The following is a 19752-nucleotide window of genomic DNA, read 5'->3' as shown; positions in this document are numbered from 1 at the left end:
GGTGGATGGGTTTAACCCAGATGAGCCGGGTTCTAAGTGAGCCAGGTTGAAAACTAACCTACATAAAAAAATTACATTTTTTATCAAACCCAACCCGACTGAAATCCGTAATGGGTTGGGTTGACTCGCGGGTTATAATCTATTTTGACAGCACTAGTGTGAACTTAGTAATTACACGGAGTGCATCAAAATTCTATTTTAGTGGATAGGGGGTGAACTTAGTAATTGTTGGGAGTGCGATAGAAATTTTGTTTTAGTGGACGAGAGTGTGAACTTAATAATTATAGGGAGTGCATCATAAATTTTGTTTAGTGGACACAAGTGTAAACTTAGTAATTACAGGGGGTGCATTAGAAATTATGTTTTAGTAGACAGAGGTGTGAACTTATAAATCTCATGTCAAAAATTCTATTTTAGTGGCCAGGGGTGTGAACTTGGTAATGAACTTGGTAATTTCACGGGGGCTTCAGTAAAAAAAATTATTTTAAACAATTATTAAGAATTGTTGGTTATTTAGTTTAGCTTGCTTTTGATTGGTTTATACATGTTATTAAGAATATGTATGAGTTTGTGATTGAGCACAATTGTTTTGTTTGGCTTATGTTTTTGGTTGGTTTTATACATGTTATTGAGAATATGTATGAGTTTGTCTTGTGCATGTAAACTATGTTATTTGCTTGTAATTTCGTCGGATGTTTGAATATATCGATACAATAATGAGTTGAGTCTCGCGTGAGACAAATATTTGAGTGTCACATTTTCTTATGCGCGAGGAAATAAAAGAGTGGATGTCTCGTCCAATGACTTCGAATTGTGTTGACTATAGTGCACCAGTGCGCGTAGTATCAGTGCTTTTACTCGTTAGTCCTTAAGAAATCAGGGATATAGGTCTGAAGTTGCGATGGAAGATGACTCGAATCGTCTATTTTGAGGATAAGTTATGACAACGAAATACAAGGAAATGACAATGGTTTATGAAAGGCTTGATTGTGATGTTTTGTTTTGCGTCGAAATATGATATTATGAATTGTTATAGTTTATGTGTAATGTGTTTACGTTGTGTTATATAATATGATATTTTTGGTTTCTCACTCTTGCATGTTATGGTTGTGGTTCCACCTATAATGATCATACTTATGCGGGAATAAATGATGTTGTAGATGAGGCTGGTTTGGAGTAGCTCGATAAGAGAGACGAAGAATAATAATTTGTCGGGGTTTTATATTGCTTTTATTTAAGTATGTTTGATTTTAGTGTTGTAAAAGACAATTAATATTTGTTTTGTTGTGGTGTATGGACATATGATATGTTTTGTGGTTTGCTTATGTGATTTTAAATAAAAAAAGTAAAAAATTGACAAGAATATTTTATACAGTTTGTACTTTCGATGACAAATCCCTTAGTCATGGTCAAGCACTTTCAAGAGAGTGAAAGCCATTCTTGAAGATGGTTTCAGCTCTACCTTGTGGACCACCTTTGGAGCCATCATGGAGCATGAATTAAAGAGTAGTGTAGGAATTTAGGCCATTGTATTTGACCTGTAGTGTAGGTTTGTTTAAGGCTTGTATTAAGTCCTAAGTAGCACAGGATTTTCCTTAAGTTAGATATCCAAACCAAGTAGGAGGTGTGTCATGTGTCATGCTCCCTTTAATGAGAAATTGCTTTTTATAAGTGGTCACATGACACCCTAGGAGTAGAGAGGATTTCATTTTGGTAGTGGCAACATGTCCCTCCACAAATGGAGAAGATTTACTTTTAGTAGTGGCCACATGACACTCTAGGAATGAAGATGACTGTCTTTTGTGAGTGGTCACATGTCTTCCCATCATTGTAGAGGATTTGTGGGCACTCTACTACTTAGAAGACCTCATTTTTTGCCAATGAAACCAAATGTATCATGCTTTTATGGTTAGAAGGAAACACCATTGGCCTATAAATAAAGGTGTATCCACCTTTGTATTTAATCTTTGATGTTGAGTAATGTTACACTGCCCATTTTTGGTCATACTACTCATCTTAGATCAAGACTAGAGCAACCCATGAGATCCATCTAGTCACCTTCCTCCTTGAATTGGCTTAACCTCTCTTGGAGCCATCAAACACTACACCACCACCACCATATCTTCTAAAGGTCGTGAGCTTCTACCCTATCCACACCTTAGCTCATCATCCTTGGACCATTTACCGTCACATTTCCGCACCATTCATCCAGGGAAACACCCCACCATGCACGTCTCCTAGCTTTGGCCCAACCTAGCCAAGGAGGTTGCTATCAACTTTATTATTTTTACATGTGGCATTCCATTAGAGTGTTGCACTCTCTAATCATTGGAGAGTGTTTTGGAACCTAGACGAGGATAAAACAACCAAGAGACTTGGTTCTAGATATAGACTAAGGCTCTTGATCATTCTTGACATCTTTCCTTAATGCAAATCTTATGTTTGAATATCTAATGCATTAGTATTTTTTACATGAAGATTTAGGACTTGTTTCTAAGGAATTAGGGCTTGTTTACTTATGATGTGAACGTGTGAAGATGTTAAATTTATTGTATGGTTGAGTTATTAGAGCTTGGGTCATGAAATCCAACCTCAATGAGTCTTTACCCATATTGCTTTATAATCATTATTTTCAGTAATTTTCTTATGTTCGTAATACACTTGAACCAATCATCATTTATATTCATTTCCCAAATTAGTAAGTAAGCATAATTACCTAAACAATTGTAAATCCTTTGGGAGACAATATCTAGACTTAAAATCTATATTACTTGCACGATTTTGTACGCTTGCAAAAAAGTTAACAGACAACACCTACAAGACCAACAAATATATATTGTCATTACTTGAGATTATTGGTGGGTTTTGTGTTGCTATTAAGTGAACGAGAGAACAACTTCATCTGGGCTCTTTAAAGACTATGACGATTGTTATTGAGATTTAATGCATTGCGAAAAGTTGTTGTTAATGATAAAGACCTCACTTCAATCAATGTTATAAACATTGTATCCATATCAATAAAAATGTTAAAGCAAAGTTCAAGATGTTAGTGGATTATAATGAGATACGAGAAGTGATAATTGACATATTATCATTGTTTTTAGGCTTAATACCCTATTTTGTCCCCAGTTTCGCTCGACAATGTCAAATTAGTCCATCCTTTAAAACGTGCGTCAATTACGTCCTTACTTAATAAAATTTATATCAATGAAATCCCTTCCGTTAAATCCGTACAAACGACGTTAATAGAAGAGAGAGAAAAATAATTAACGCCGTTTGTACGGATTTAACGGAAGGGATTTCATTGATATAAATTTTATTAAGTAGGGACGTAATTGACGCACATTTTAAAGGATAGACTAATTTGACATTGTCGAGCGAAACTGGGGACAAAATAGGGTATTAAGTCTTGTTTTTATGTTGTTTATTTTTGTCTTTTATTGGTATTTTTTATTATTTTATATAATTAAGGTTTTTATTTAATAAATTAGGGAATAGAAATATTTAGTTCTTATTTGTGAAAATATTGTGTGGATAACTTAGAAATCACTTGAAGATTAAAAAATATCTCAACAAAATCAGTTCTTAAACAAATTGAGTTACTTCAATTACAAAAATCAAATAAATGGAAATCACTAAAGATTGAAGACTATCTCAACAAAATCAGTTATCAACAATTTTGTTACTTCAATTAAAAAAATCGAGTACAAATTTCAGGCCTAGTCTAATTTGAGCAAGCTCACCTATATCCTCTAAATATGAGGCTCAGCAAAGTTAGAAAACACATCATTGGAGCATAAGAAAATAACTCTAACAAAGGTAAGACACATGCTCATTCTGAAGGCATTTTTCATTACTGTTTTCTAGTGTTTATAATGTAATGGAGTAACTAATGTATCTTTAATATTTATGATTTTTATTATTCAATATATTTATTTTCCATTACTCGTGTGTTGTATTCTTAATCTTAACTGCATATAATGATTGATTTCATATTTGTGGGTATTTGATTGTTAGACATGATGTCATAACCTGTACCAAAATAAAACAATTAATTGATTGAACATCTAGACATAGAGTTTATCTTTGGTCATTTCTAACATCTAAATTTAATGTTTAATGTGAACTTTTAATAAGAAAATGTCTAAGAGATTAGGGTTCTTATTAATAAATTTAGGCTTATCTCTAAGAAATTGTGACTTGTTACATGTGGTGTGAATGATAAAGTTAGAATTAGAAGTATATTGTTTAGTGTTTTTGATATTGATTTGATACATGAATTTTAACATTGGTGAAGTCTTTATCATATAGTAAGTTCATAAATTTCATTGTTTTATCAGTTTTAGATTTATTTCATACACATCAACAATTTTCATTCTCTTAAAGTTTCATTCTCTTAAAGTTGTTAACCTTAATTAGTAAATAAACATAATTTTTCTAAACAATGCAAGTCTCTGCGGGAAATGATATATGAACTTATCTACTTTATTACTTATACGATTTGGTACACTTGCCGATTTTGCAACAATATGTTATGATGGATGCACGAGACATTCTCATGGATTGTGAAAATTATGAATCATTTTATGGTTGTGTTTTCCGATTTCAACAACTTTGTACTCCATAGCCTTTATTCTTTTATATGTGAATAATAGGTGGATCATTCCTCACAAGGAAAAATTTGTGAAATTATGGATTAACCAAGTTATGAATTTAGGGAACACAATGTCAAATCGATATGGTTAAGTTCTATTAGGGTTGGTAGTGATATATTTGTAATGTTTTGTATTGTTATGATTTTTTTTTCTACTTTTTTTTCGTACATGGTTGAGTCTGTCCATTGGAATATGAAGTAACTCTTGCAAAATAGTATAGGAGACTTGTGCTTATGTTGAGATGCAATACACAAGGTTATCATACTACAAACATAATGAGATAAATACATCATTTGACCAAAGTCTATATGTTATGAGTCGCGCTTTTAAGGTGAATATGTATAAAAGACTAGTGGAAAATGTGTTTAAATATGTTTTGCTTCAAATTCCAAAAGAGTTTGATGGTGTCAAACATGTTGGGTTTGATAATGAACATTGTGGTTGTGTATTAAGGCATACACATAGTTTACCATGTGCTTATGAATTAGCCAAATATGACCCAAGTGTTTTTCTTTTATATGAAGTTCACATAATGTGGACTAAATTGAGCTTTTTTATATTTATCACCTTAATCCACAACTGAGCAATATATTAATCTAATATTGCATCGCATCAAAGAATTTGACATTATAAGGAATGTGACAATTAAACAAAAGGCAGGAGAAATTGCATGTCTAAATTTGACATCTATGGTGGCCCTAATCCATAAAGTGAAGACCAAAGGCTCACAAAAGAATAAAACATCTATATTTGAGAGGTCAAACCAAGCATGAACCATCATATTTTAAGCATGTTGATACCTTTTAGTATATGTGAGGAAGTTGTTGTACACATAAAGTCACATATCCATGGGCAAAGTTGTAGGCTCCTTATTGATGATCACAAATACTGATGTTAGATCAATTCCATCCAAGTTGTAACCTCTATATTCTTGATGCTGTTGGTGTAAAGGTCAATGGTCACTGTGAGTATCGATGCATTGAACTTTGTTAGGGATGGATAAGGAGTCATGGCTTTTTGTCCGAGTGGAATTATTTAAAGAACTTAGCCAATGTCACAATGAATACACAATATTATTAGGAAGCCATGAATGAGTCAAAGAAATGAAAAGGTCTTTGCTAGTAGATCGAAGGTTATTAGTAAGTGTCTCATTTGAATACCTATTTCAATAATTTCATGAAAAAATAATGTTCATTCATACACAATAGGTCAATTGTTTGCAGGCTAGTGTGGAGAAGTGGATGATTATGTTTGAGAAAAGCTTACATCACTTAGTTGTTGATACATGTAGGTTAATGTAGTAGTTCCCTAACAATATCTGCCACAACCCTCTAGGTCCCTAAACAACCTCATATATGACACAATAATATAAGTACAAATATTGTTTGCATAGATAGTGCATCTGACAAGATGTAACAAGAATGCATGTGCAACAAACTCCCAACGCCTTCCAAGAATAATCCCTAGTGCACTTTTGTCAACCAACTCAATCTTACATGTTGTCAACGACATTTGGTCATTTTTGTAGTGGCATTTGACTGTCATAGAATAATAATTCAACTAAAGCTGAGAGAGATGGTGCAATCTCCAATCATACAACTAGACAAAATTGGTCCATAATAGGGGGATGAAGTAGTACATACACATAATCAAGAGTAATGCTCATCTTACCTATCGGTAAATGAAATGAATTTGTGTCCTTATGCCACCTTTCCACAAAGGTAGATAGTAATCCCCTATCTACCACCGCATAACTTATGTTGCACAAAGACAATAACCCATAATTTGAAACAAATTGCTTAACATTCACTACAAGAAAAAGTTGAATTACATACAACCAAAATCCGTATATAAGACCCAAAATCCGTATATAACACTTGGTTACATACGACTTATATACGGACAAAAATCCGTATATAAAATCATCGTAGCTAAATTACATACGGATATATCCGTATATAAATTATGTACGGATAAATCCGTATATAAATTATGTACGGATAAATCCGTATATAAATTATGTACGGATAAATCCGTATATAATTTATATACGGATAAATCCGTATATAAAATCTGTATATAATACATTAAAAAAATATTTTTTTTACATACTAATAAATCCGTATGTAACATACAATAGAGAAAAAAAATAATTTTAATTGTAAAAATAAAAAGCTTTAAAACAAAGAAACTTACAATATAAATGGGTGATAATATAGTGATTAAAAAGTTTTGGTAAAAGTAAAAATTATAATTTAGTTGTTAGATATGTAAAAAATATCTCAATCATATTTTGTATAATTTAAGGACAAATTGATCTTCTTTGACATTCCAACATAATTATTATTTTTTTACATATTAAATAACTAAATCAAGATGTACCAAGATGATTTGCCTTTATCATAAAACTACTACAAAATCATAAAATGAAGTGCAAGTGATGACAAACTTGTATAAACTGACATAACATGGATGACATGTTAGCATCATCATTTATTCATTACATGGATATCTCAAACCACTTTCATCTTCAGGATTACACTCAATTTATGAACAAAAAAGAATGAGAACATTACATTTTTGTAACTAATTTATCTATACAAATATTCACAAACAGAATTGGAGTACTTGGCAACGGATCAAGCTGATACTCAGACTTCGTCAAAGTCACTGTTTTGGAATGTATTTCCTTCCACCTCATTGTCAAGTTTCTGCAACACAGTGAATTTTGTCATTGAAGACAATAATCCAAGTTAATGTATAAGTGTGTCAAACCTATGCAGAAGAAACAAAAGCAACAAATCATATACCATAAAAAACCAATTCTTCCATTATTTTTTTCATCGGTCAAAGAGAATGGCTGGTGCAAATTAGGTTCTTTACTGACAAGTAACAATTAAGTTGCTTAGGAATTAAAGGAAATGTAGCTAGAATTATGCATTACACAAATGTGACGGGAATAAGTTCTATCACTTGAAATAATGGCAGCAGACAAGACCTTACTAGTATTGCTTGACTTAGCTTTTTTCCTAGTTTTTCTTCTACTTAAAAAAATGGTGAAAAACTCTTCCGAATTAGGGAGCTGATGATAAAAGAAAGGCAGGGATAAAGTGGGTTTTAGACAAGAAAAGGAAAACTGACTGAAGTAGTTTTTAGAAATAAGTTGCACATTCTAGCCTCCTTTTTTCTCTCATTTAAAAATAATTGAAGCAATGTTGTATGGAGAAACAAAGCTGCAAAACGACTTTTACTTTGTTTTTAGAACTCTAATATTTTGAAAAAAAAGTGAACCAAACAGTTTACAATTACCACTTGGAGTACTTCATTGACTGACCATCCACCATCCATTCTTTGGGCATCCATGCGACTGTTAAAAAATTCTAACACCTGCAAATATAAAATAGACCACATTACTTGAACACTCTTGAGACATGACGTATTATACAAAGACAATATTCACAAATGTAACTAAAGACTATGAAATGTGCTCCTTTAAAGTTGCAAGATTTTAAAGGGAAAATGCATAATGTTATAGACTAAGAAGGAAATGCATGTTATAGACTAAAGATAAATACAATATTATATAAAGTTATTGCTATTAGTTTCAACTTTCAACAAATGTAAAGAATTTATAATATATAATTATGCTTAAAACAAATAATTAAAACATAAATTTTTTTATTAAAAGACTATAAATAGAGTTCAAAACAAACCGGCCCTTGTACAATATATACAATATAGAGTTGAATATTAACTAAACTCTAATTTGCACCTAAAAGTAAAAATATTTCCTAAAACATTTGAAAAAGGAAAGAAGAAGAGGACTTTACAGTGTGAAGTCAATCTTCCATTATGCTGTCGTGGCCATCAATGTTGCATTTAATTATTAGCAAGGATTACCTCAAATATCCAAGTCAATTATTATAAATAAGATAGAATTCAATTCTATCAAAGAATGTGGTTAGACTATGGAACCTGACATTATGATAATGTAAGGGTCAAACAGAACAGTAGCTAACATATATGTATTTCGTCATTAAGAATGAAGGATTTCAAGGAGTAAGAAGCATCACTAACATGTCAAACTATATCTATGAGTAATATTTGTTCACTCACAGAGTTTTGTGACCAGGTTTTATTTATAAACTCTATCAATCACATGCAAAAATCTATCAGTTTTTAATGAAATATTAAAAGAAAAAGTTGTATCAGATGAGAGAAACTTCTAAGTTTTAGGTGCTGCTTTATATTTTTACTTTAAACTAATTTAGTTCTTGAAACATAATTTAGTTCTTTAAACTAATTTAGTTCTTGAAACATAATTTCATAAAAAGGACGATATATAATTTTAATTACTAAGAAAAAATCCTATTCAATTCACATTCCACAATACATACCAGTAGTAGTTTAATAGTTTTATTCAATCAATTTGATTCATCTCATATAGATGAAGAAAATTATAAAATTAAAACGAGAAGGAAACTCACATACAAATCCTTTACTGCAAAAGGAACTTGCTCTGTAAGCAGAAGAGAAATTATAGCTAGGTAGAAAGCAGAGGATTGTCTACCACCAGTGTGTATTCTTTTATCTGAGAACTGGACTTTGAAACTATGAAGAAAGAAGGTAGATGTCTGCAAACCGAAAATATAGATGTATAAGGAAGATGAATATGACTTGAAGATTTCTACTTAGAATGTAAAGTTGGTCATTCGTAGAATATATCTTATCATGTATCAAAAGACTAGCAAACTTACAAGAATAACAACTAATTTGGCATCAGGGCTCCACACGGCCTTCATGTTTTCTCCTTCACTCTGCAATGAATGAAAAGACTAGAAAACTATTTTACACTGTCAATGCATTATCATTAACTAATGTTTTAATTCACTAACATGTAGCTTTAGTTAACAAGTTCATAATTAATTTACTAGAATAACAAAAACATGAAAATGAACAAATGTTTTGCCTCATTCTCAAAATTTAAAAAAATGCAAATTAATAAAAGAGACAAGGCCATAGAACATTCCATTATACTTTAATATGAACAGAATGTTAGAAATGACCAAGAATTGAATTACCAGGGTGGTCAAAGTTGTAATCTTGTACTTGTGTAAGTTCCTCCTCAGACAAGCTATTGTAAAAGGAATCATGTCATTACTATTTATCAGATCCTACCTTTGTGCATTGGGATCCAACCTTCAAAATAAAAACAACAGATGAAGTTAATTATATGTGCATAGCGATAGCCATAGTTTTCTTAAAAACCCCAAAAATCACGATGCATCTTGGATTTGGATACCTTGAGTGCTAGATAATAAGCCCCATCACTTGTTTTAACATCCCTCATAAAAACTTCAACAGCATTAACCTATAGAGGTTAAGAATAAAACTTCAACGAAGCCTTTGTTTCTTTTCACCTTGAACATTTCTTCTTCTGCAGAATAAACTCCAAACAAAGCCGTGGTTAATGTAGTTTGCTAAACCAACGAAGATAATCCTAGTGTTTTGATACTTACCTCCCTTAGCAAGGCATCATCAAGCTCCTACTTATCATCAGGAGTTATGTCTTTGGCATAAAATTTAGACAGAATTCCTTATCCTACAATGCAGATCAAAACCAGAAAGCTCAATTTTGGTGTCCTGAACCAACTTAAACAAAGGAAATATAAAATTGAATTATGAAGCTGAAAAACATTATACTTTTGTAACAAACCTTGCGTGCTTTTGATGCAAAGATCTACGAATTGATTGAGTAGGATGAGTAGTAAGAACCAGATCAACAGTCTGGTTTTCCAGTGCATCAAAAACTTCCTAAGGAGACTTCTTCAAGCCAAATACAAGTTTCTTGAGAGTTTCTTCAATGTTTGATTCTGTAGTTGCATTGTTCTCATCTGCAAAATCTCCTTTCTTCACCTTGTTCCTTCGACGACGAGAAATCTGGACCTCCTCAGCCAATTTGGCCAAGTTAAGCATGTGGGAAAAGGACATGGCAACAACAATAGAGTCCCCTGCATCCAAACAATAGAGTCCCCTGCACACGCATCACAAAGAATCAAACTGAGTAATTAACGGATCCCCATCAACAGTGAACTACACAATCCATTGCAGGCCAAAGCATATAATTTTTATTATAAAAAAAAATTAATACACTCATTAATTACAAACGCATTGCGTCATAAACATTAGAAAAGCATTCAATTTCTCTATACAGGCAAATAACCAAAGGCGGTTATATCACCACGATGGATCTAAATCTGGCAGAAGAAGCAAAACCCATAACAACATATTATTAAGCAAATGAAGCAAAAGAACACAGTACAAACAATTTTTTCTGCATCTAAGAAACTTCAAAAGGCAAAGGAACTCACTCACCTTTGGTTCCTTCACTAAGGGCCTTCATAATCAAATGGTATATGTCTCAGTCCTACATACCACTGACAATCTTCTTAAACCGCCAAACACTAGCCTCAATCGATGCTTCCTAACACTCCAACCACGGCTTGCGAGACCAACCACAAATGTGTCAAATAAAACAAAAAACGAAAAAGATTAGGGTTCGCGATTAACGATTTCATCGATTACTAAGCATTAGGATTAGGGTTTACTTACCAGATGAAGATACTCCTTCAGCGTCCAACTACGACACCCGACGAACAAGGAGATTCCTTGGTGAACGCCGGAACACGACGGACACTTCGACAGAGAGAGAGAGGACACAGAAGCAGAGCACGACGGACAGGGACTGTGAAGAGGGCCGGAGAGAGGGACAGGGAGAGCGAAGACGGCTCGAGAGAGGGACGGCGAGAGCTCTAGGGTTCGAGAGAGAAAGGACTCGAGGGTTCGAGGAGAGACATAGCTCGAGGTTTTCAGAGAGAGTAGCTTGACGGTTCGAGAGGGATAGCAAAGAGTGAATGATAGGTTTCAACTTCTAATTAATCAAAAATACATTTTTTTTAAATTATTTTTGAAATCCGTATATAACATACTTTATTCTACTTACATACGGTTAATGGAAATTACATTGGGATATATCTTATGAAATTTTCCCGCCGTCACGCACCTACTTTATATGGAATTTATATACGGAAAATACATATATAATATTTGTATGTAATTTTTTTTTAAAATCCGTATATAATATCCGTATAAAATATTTAAATTATATACGGATTTATATCCGTATATAATAATCCGTATATAATTCTAATATTTCTTGTAGTGATTTGCATGAGGAACCCTTACTTTATTTAGCTTACAACCATAAGATATTAGTTTCAATTCTCCTCGGTCCTACGTATAACATATATGTTATCATATTATATAAATCACAAATTCATCATCAAATTAATAAGAACTTAAATTTTGTATACTTACCTCATTATTCCATAGTTTCAAAGCCACGTGATCAACATAGTATATAAGCAAAAATGTGTTAGATGGGCCTTCAGGAAACCCTTATTCACACTTTTCACCATCACCAATCATCTTAACTACAACAACAAGGTTCACATTTAAGCTTCACCATGGTTCCTCCTATAAACATGTCGTGGGTCTTTGTCTTGTAGTATCTTTGCTACTTGGGACATGGGTAGAACCATCACCTTTTGACATAACCATTTCTCTATATGAAAATCATCATATCAAAATCAACACATAAAAAATAATTATAACATCATGATACTAAATTTGACATACTACTTACATAACTTAAATGGTAACACCAAACCCAACCAACAAAATCAGTAAATGTAAAGAAAAAAATCCAATTCAAATCGGACTACCTAATCCGAAAGTCACTCCCAGATTTGGAAATCCATTCTGGATTGGGTAATTTGGTAAAATTCTACAAATTAATCAATCCAGAAAAAGTTTCCAAATTTGATAGTAACTTTTGAACTGGACAATCTAATTGGTATTGGAACTTTATTCTTTTTTTCTTCTCTTCACCAATCGTCATTTTCACTTGAAATCCAACTATCACAAAATATAAACATTATTTGATGTACTTATTCTTTTGCACCAAATAGAAAAAGAGAGTGAAATTATAAGTTATGTCTTCTACATGTGTGGAGGTGTGTCCTCGTCCTTGAAAGTTCAACTGTGAACAAAGGTTGATGCACAATGTTTGTTGGTTAGAGGAGTGGAGATGGGTGTAGAGAGATAGGATGTAACAATGACCTAGAGAACAAACAAGAAGATACGGTGCAAGGAGATAGATGGAATGCAACATCGTTATGAAAGGGGAAGATGAGAAAGAACATGACATTAAGATTTTTAAGAGGGTTAATGGGGGAGGTGCAGGAAGGAAAAAGGGGTGCAGAAAGAGTTTGCTTTTCCTTTCTGTATGAAATTGTCGGCCCGGGCCAATTATCTATGGGCAGAATAAGCCCATGTTGGCCTTTTCATGATTCATCCCGCCTCCAAAATCAAAATGGCGAGACAAATAAAAATTCCCTCGCTTTTATTTATTTTTCAAATAAAATAATAAATAACTAGTTACCATATCAAGTCTTCCTCCACAAGTTTGTTTCTCATTTTGCCGCTGGTTTCTTCCGTTTCCGCTTCGCATGATGGAAGCTAATTACGTATCGCGAGTGTTTCGCGGTGTTCGTTTTGTTCTCCGTGGCTTCAATCCCGCCGCCGAAAGCCAGGTTTCTCTATATCCTTCTCTATTCTGTTTCCCGAGAGGGTTTCTCTTCTTCCGTAAGGTTTTTTTATTTATCCCTTGAATTGCTGCTTGTGATTTTGTAGATCCGGTTTAAGCTTGAGGATGGCGGTGGACTTGAAGCAGGGCAGTACGGTGGGAGTTGCACGCATGTCATTGTCGATAAGATTGCTTATGTGAGTTTAGTACGATTTGCTTTTCTTTAACCCTATCATCGGCCTTCATTTTAAAGAGAGGGAGAATTATGTGTTGTGCGCGTAGGACGATCCTCTGTGTGTTGCTGCTAGAAAGGATCGGAAGACGCTCGTCACTGCACTCTGGGTTGATCACAGTGCTGATATCGGAATGCCCATTGATGCTTCTTCGGTTAGTTTCTTCTTCCATTCCCTTAGTTGGAGTACCTTTCTTTAGCATGAAATGTTGACTTGAGTCCGCTTGGAACAACTTATTTGGACTTCTCTTATGGTAGAAGCACTTACAGATTAGGAAACTACCTAATGCTGTGTCCATAAGGTGTTTTCAACCTGAGTCCTCTGGGTAGTATAAGATAATAACTTAGTTTTTGTGGAAATAATTCAGTCATTCTTTTTTTATGTTTTGAAATAACTTATGTATAAATCTTTATATTATAAGCATTTATTTAGTAAGTACTTGATTCAGCTGTTTACTTTCTCTTCGTGATGTGTAGTAAACTCAACGCGGTGGAAAGACTATGTTAGTTCCACATTATAAAAATTTAAAAAAAGATTAGAAATTCCGACCAATTAGTTAATTGGTATTGTTTGCACTGTGTCTAGACATCTTTTGACTTCCGAGTCACTTTGAGAGCCAGTGGGTGGTTTTTTTTCTTGTTCTGCTCTGTTGGATGAATTTGTAGTAATTTTAACCTTTAACTCAACAAATTGAGTTTTCCCCATTTGGCAGGTTATGTATAGACCTCCTAAAGACTTGGATGGAATACCAGGTGCAAAAGATTTGATAATGTGCTTGACTGGTTATCTACGCCAGGATCGGGATGACATTATGGTGGGTATCTGTTATACTTTACCGTGTGATTTATTCGGAGAAGGTTGTGCGCTTTGTTTTGTGAGTTTACTTGAATTCGCCTTATTTTCCCTTTTAGACCATGGTCGGCCTGATGGGTGCGAAGTTTTCTAAACCATTGGTAGCAAACAAGGTTACTCATCTCATATGCTATAAATTTGAAGGTTTGTCTCATTTTAGTAAATCCTGCCATTCACTTGTAACTGCGTGTGTATGCTTTCATTGTTCTCCTAATTGCTTCATATTACAGACTATTCAATGCTTATGATTTTTTCGTTTTGTTTGTTAATTCTGTTTTAAAATTCAACTTTCAATATAGGAGAGAAGTATCTGCTTGCCAAGAGATTGGGCACAATAAAGCTAGTCAATCATCGTTGGTTGGAAGATTGGTATGTATGTGTATCCTGCTACCTTTACAAGGATGTGAATGAATCTCATCTATTTGACACTTTTTCATTTGACTTGTTGGGATTATATAAATTTTAAGTTTTCTTCAAATGAAGTTCTGTTTATTTTTTCAGCTTGAAGGAATGGGTGCTTCTTCCTGAAGACAAATATAGCAAGAGGTTAGGCGTTATATCACTTACAAGTGCAAATATGTCACAATAAATTTTTATCCACATCCTAGCATGCAATGCAAATGTAGCATTTCGGATATTATGTTCATGAAAGCTGAATGGGAGTAGTATTCTTCTTTCTATGCTCGCATATTTATCATACTCTTGTATATTTAGAGATTGTCTACATGCCACACTTTGTTTCGTGTTATTCGACGACCTTGATAATGATTGCGGGATATGATCTCATTACTCAAGGAAAATATAGCTCAACTGTACTTGGGTAGACTATAAGATGTCCTTTGCTCTACTCAACATCTTATTGCCAATAAGAATAATGCACCACGTCGTCGTTAGTACTCGCATTCTTCAGCATTCCTTGATGATTTATGACTTACACTTATGCACTTGCCATGTTCAAATAGTGTCACATAATAAGGAAAATTTATTAAGTTTACTTTAAACTAACTGTCATCGAGTCTTGTGGATGAACTACTTAGTCATACAATATAGAAAATGAAAACGCGGCTTATTGTAAGAGGCATTTCAGCTTATAGTTGAAGATTTGTGATTAAATCACTTGTTCTTCCTAAGATTAGATTACTTTCTATAAGCTTTTAAAAGATCTTATCTTTGCAACTAATTACTGAAGCTTTGTTCCTTTTCAATAGTGGTTACGAACTAGAAATGACGGAGGAAGAGGCCAAGGATTCTGAGGAAGAGGGTGAAGATTCTAAGCTGGGACAATCAGGTGGGAGAAATATACAACAAAGCTCCCTTGGTTCAAAATTTGGGCATGCTGGAACTCATGGATTGTTGAAATCAGTAAAAGAGGCATCGAGCAACTTACCAGATTCTACTGGTCCACGGGTTTTGCCAAATTTCAATAATGGTGAAGACTCTTTAACCATTCCCGGAAACAAGAGAAAATCTGATCAAGCCTCTAGCTTTTATAATGTTGATGACTCAAGGATACGCTATCAGACTCCTGATGTTTCTAAATTACCTGACAAATATACAAACACCACTGAGTCTAAGAATGCTGATTTTCCAAAGGCACTTGGCTGCCAGGACCCTGGCAATACGGCAAATACTAAATCATCTGTTCAGCAGTCCGGTCTGCATGGTAACACTACGGAGTCTAAGAAGTTGGTAAGTGAATTGACATCAACATCTGCAAGTGCAGCTGGAGTTGCACATTCAAATGAAAAGCTTAGAATCACAAGTTATTCTATAGAGAACCAAAGTGAATTTTCTGTCCCAAGGATATTAGACGGAAGCTCCGGCATAGAAGGCAACAAATGTGAAAACAGTAAGATTGACGAGGCAATTGGGTTTATGAAATCTACCAGTTTTGAAATTTCTGGGAGAGGAAATGATTTTACTAAAGAGGATGAACCAATTAGTTTATTGTCTCAAAAGAGGATAAATGAACCTTCTTTTACGAAATTAAAATCAAGAAAGGTGTCTTCTGATGCAAAAGTCTCCACCCAATCAGCAAATGGTAAACCTCAAGGATTAAAAGTGACGTCTCAGGTTGATGAGCCACCCAAAGCCGGTCCTAACACCAACTCACTGGCATTTGATGAGCATTTCTCAAGAAATCCCAGCCCAGAATCTGCACAGTGGGATAGTGTCTATCAGAATAGTCCACAAACAGCTATTCGGAGCTTAAGTGAGTCTAAAATTAGTGGCAAGCCTGATGTCACAAGTTCTGGAATGCGAGAAGTTGGTGGTAATGAAATCGGGCTGCATATTACCAAAAGTCTTGATTCTTCATCAAAGGGAAACAAAATCTCACATAATGTGGAATCCGGTGGTTGTACTAACTTGGATTTAAGCAATGAAGAATGTAATAAACTGGTTAGAAAATCACCCACAAAGAAGTCAGTTGTCAAGGGAATTTCGGGTTCTAAACCTAGAGTAGGTGCCACTGCTACACATAAAAGATCACTTTCCTTGAATAAAACTAACCTTGGTGAAGGTGTAGCTTTATGCAGCGAAAGCGAAGAGATTTGTGATGCGAAGATGCATCAGGGTTGTCACCAAAACCGGGATATTAACAAAACGATGGAGCAAGATGCAGTATGTAAAAATGCAAATGATGCTTCTGACAGAGCTGAGTTCTTGACGGATGAAACAGAGGCTCCAGATGATAAATATGAATTTGAGTTTGGAATGGCACTAAATAAAGAATCAGTCCATGCTTCGGAAAAGCCGAATAGAGCAACAAAAGAGAAGTCAGAAGCAATTTGCCGTGCAACAAAATGTGAAGAGGCAAATCCTCCTAAGAGAGGCACAAATAAAGCAGAAATACAGAAAACGTCTTCGCTGTTAGTAAAGACTCAAGCAAGAGAATGTGCTGCTGGTAAAGCCAATGCCACAGTTAATAAATACGTAGGCGATGCTGGTGACAGAACTGAGACTTTGGATGATGAAACCGAAGATCCAGATGACAAACTTAAAAATGTGTTAGGAGTGGCACCTGAAGAAGAATTGGTTTATCCTTCCAAAAAACGAGATAAATCCACTAAGGTTCACCCTTCAAGAAAACAAGATAAATCTACAGAAGAGAAGCCAGAAGCAATTTGTCCCGCGCCAAAATGTGACGAGGCAATGCCTCCTCAAGGTGTCACAAATAAAACCGAAAAACAGAAGCCATCTTCACTGGTAGTAAGGAAACGTCCTGCTGGTAAAGCCAAGGCCACAGTTGCCAAGCATTTATCGAAACCTAAAGTTGTAGTATCTACGGAGAAGATTCCTAATGAAACGGGGCACGAGGCAGAGATAGAAACTGTGGAAGAAATGCCCTCTTCTGCTGATAAACGTGACAAGTCGGCCTTAGCAAGAAATAAGTCAGAGACTTTAGCTGAAGACGAGAAGGAGAATAGACCAATTGATTTAATGCAGGATCCTGTGAAGGGTAGAAGCAATGGCAAATCAACCAATAAATCTAATGTAAGGCGAACAAATATCAAGTCGACTAAAGTGGGGCCCATTTCATCTATATCAGAATCTAACACGAGAGTAAAAACTGAAGCGGCATATTTTATATTAAGCGGTCACCGTCTACAGAGAAAAGAGTTTGAGCAAGTAATCAAGCGCTTAAGTGGAAGGGTTTGCGGGGTTTCTTCTCACAAGTGGTCATATCAGGCGACACACTTCATAGCTCCAGACCCCTTACGCAGGACTGAGAAATTCTTTGCTGCGGCTGCATCAGGAAGGTAAGGAATATCAGACAAACTAAAATAAAGTTCATATACAATGCCCCTGCTTAAACACGGTGTGTTCAAACCAAAGCAAGCCGGGAAGGAAATCTTTTATTGTTAGTATAACAATGTAGTTTGGCTTTCTTTGATTATAAATAAAAATTCAATCTTTTGGTGGAATGCAGGTGGATTCTGAATACGGATTACCTAACTGCCAGCAGTCAGGAAGGAAGACTCTTGGCGGAGGAGCCGTATGAGTGGCACAGGAATGGTCTCAGTGAGGATGGAGCAATCAATATGGAGGCTCCGAGAAAGTGGCGGCTAGTTAAAGAAAAAACAGGTCATGGCGCCTTCTATGGAATGCGTATTGTTGTATACGGTGATTGCATTGCTCCGCCTTTGGTATGTTTTGTTTAATGTTCTTTTACTACTTGCCAATGCTTACCCTGACTTTCATCCGAATTGTATTAGACTTTAAGGATGGTCTCTATTTTTAATGCAGTTTTTGTTTGTATAATCAATCAATGAAAACGAGTTTCCAACCATTTCAACTGCGTTTTATTGACGATGACTTGTATTTCTGCCCCAACACAATTGTTTTACAGGATACTCTTAAACGTGTCATCAAAGCTGGCGATGGAACAATATTAGCCACTTCTCCTCCTTATACAAAATTCATTGGGACCGGAGTCGACTATGCTGTAGTTAGCCCTGGCATGCCACATGTTGATATCTGGGTCCAAGAGTTCTTAAAACATGAGATACCTTGTGTTGTAGCGGACTATTTGGTTGAGTATGTTTGCAAGCCCGGGTTCTCCCTCGGGAAGCATGTGTTATACGGCTCTCATGTTTGGGCAGAAAAATCCTTTGATAAACTTAAAAGCAAAGCAGAAGAGATTGTTGCTCCTGAGGATTTGAGTAGTGATGATGATGATGATGATGATAATGATAATGATAATGATATAATTTGCCAAGTGTGTGGATCCCGCGACAGAGGAGATGTAATGCTGATTTGTGGTGATGAAAGTGGTTCTGTTGGGTGTGGAGTGGGTACCCACATCGATTGCTGCGATCCTCCGCTAACAGACGTCCCTGAGGACGACTGGTTTTGTTCAAAATGCAGTACCACCCGAAACTCCTCAAACAATCCCACTAAAAGGAAAAAGAATGTTTTATCATAAGCTAAGACCAAGTGATTGTTTTACCTTTGCACCTTCCTTTCTATGTCTTTAGTTGTCATCTACACAACAATAATGCTAATGTATAATCATTTGTAATTAACAAAATTAACTTATTTCAAACATGTTTTTATCGACTTGGGGTTGAATGGCAAGAGGTTTCTAACCAGTCAAAGTGTTACATATTCTGAACATAGTTTGTGTAAAAACGGTCATTTTTCTTTCTAATTAATTTTATTAGTAATTTTTCAAGATATTAAATTTTGAATTTAGATATTTTAATTTAGAAAAGGTACACAGTTTTACATGTAGCTACTATTGAAAAGTGTACGATAGTTCTCATATGCCATAAATAGTCATAATAATTGATTGATTAAAAACATGTTGAAGAGGATAAACTGGATCTTTTCAATATACAAAGTACATGACGAAAGATGAAAA

The 19752-nt window shown here is 34.7% G+C and overlaps 2 protein-coding genes across 2 annotated transcripts; one reads left to right on the top strand and one right to left on the bottom strand.

Annotated features, from left to right (window-relative positions):
• Positions 1-7051: 7051 nt before the first annotated feature.
• On the bottom strand, positions 7052-10428 carry LOC148194281 (uncharacterized). The gene is made up of 9 exons (XM_088097168.1): positions 10372-10428; positions 10175-10257; positions 9958-10092; positions 9737-9854; positions 9413-9472; positions 9143-9289; positions 7965-8042; positions 7721-7737; positions 7052-7366 (listed from the first exon to the last, which is right to left on the bottom strand). The coding sequence occupies exons 4-9, from the start codon at positions 9806-9808 to the stop codon at positions 7228-7230; spliced, it is 513 nt and encodes a 170-aa protein (XP_087953294.1). The 5' UTR covers positions 9809-9854; positions 9958-10092; positions 10175-10257; positions 10372-10428; the 3' UTR covers positions 7052-7227.
• A 2723-nt stretch (positions 10429-13151) lies between these two features.
• On the top strand, positions 13152-19503 carry LOC124842422 (transcription coactivator). The gene is made up of 10 exons (XM_047318898.2): positions 13152-13309; positions 13410-13499; positions 13585-13689; positions 14248-14349; positions 14447-14531; positions 14687-14756; positions 14889-14933; positions 15596-18148; positions 18319-18535; positions 18739-19503. Exons 1-10 carry the CDS (start codon positions 13226-13228, stop codon positions 19312-19314), a joined length of 3927 nt encoding a protein of 1308 aa, XP_047174854.1. The 5' UTR covers positions 13152-13225; the 3' UTR covers positions 19315-19503.
• Positions 19504-19752: the final 249 nt, after the last annotated feature.

This window comes from Vigna umbellata, chromosome 8 (assembly GCF_029865625.1).
Source record: "Vigna umbellata cultivar VRB3 chromosome 8, Vumbellata_1.0, whole genome shotgun sequence".
NCBI lineage: Eukaryota > Viridiplantae > Streptophyta > Magnoliopsida > Fabales > Fabaceae > Vigna > Vigna umbellata.
The sequence above is the reverse complement of the archived record's forward strand: the minus strand, read 5'-3'. Positions and strand labels throughout refer to the sequence as shown.

Excerpts from the sequence above, each read along its gene's own strand:
- LOC124842422 (XM_047318898.2), top strand. The coding sequence starts at position 13,226 with ATGATGGAAGCTAATTACGTATCGCGAGTGTTTCGCGGTGTTCGTTTT. Across the intron at positions 14,532-14,686 it reads CATATGCTATAAATTTGAAG|GAGAGAAGTATCTGCTTGCC; the intron begins GTTTGTCTCATT and ends CTTTCAATATAG. Across the intron at positions 14,757-14,888 it reads CATCGTTGGTTGGAAGATTG|CTTGAAGGAATGGGTGCTTC; the intron begins GTATGTATGTGT and ends TTATTTTTTCAG.
- LOC148194281 (XM_088097168.1), bottom strand. The coding sequence starts at position 9,808 with ATGATTCCTTTTACAATAGCTTGTCTGAGGAGGAACTTACACAAGTAC. Across the intron at positions 9,290-9,412 it reads CCAAATTAGTTGTTATTCTT|ACATCTACCTTCTTTCTTCA; the intron begins GTAAGTTTGCTA and ends TTCGGTTTGCAG. Across the intron at positions 8,043-9,142 it reads TTGCAGTAAAGGATTTGTAT|GTGTTAGAATTTTTTAACAG; the intron begins GTGAGTTTCCTT and ends TTATATTTGCAG.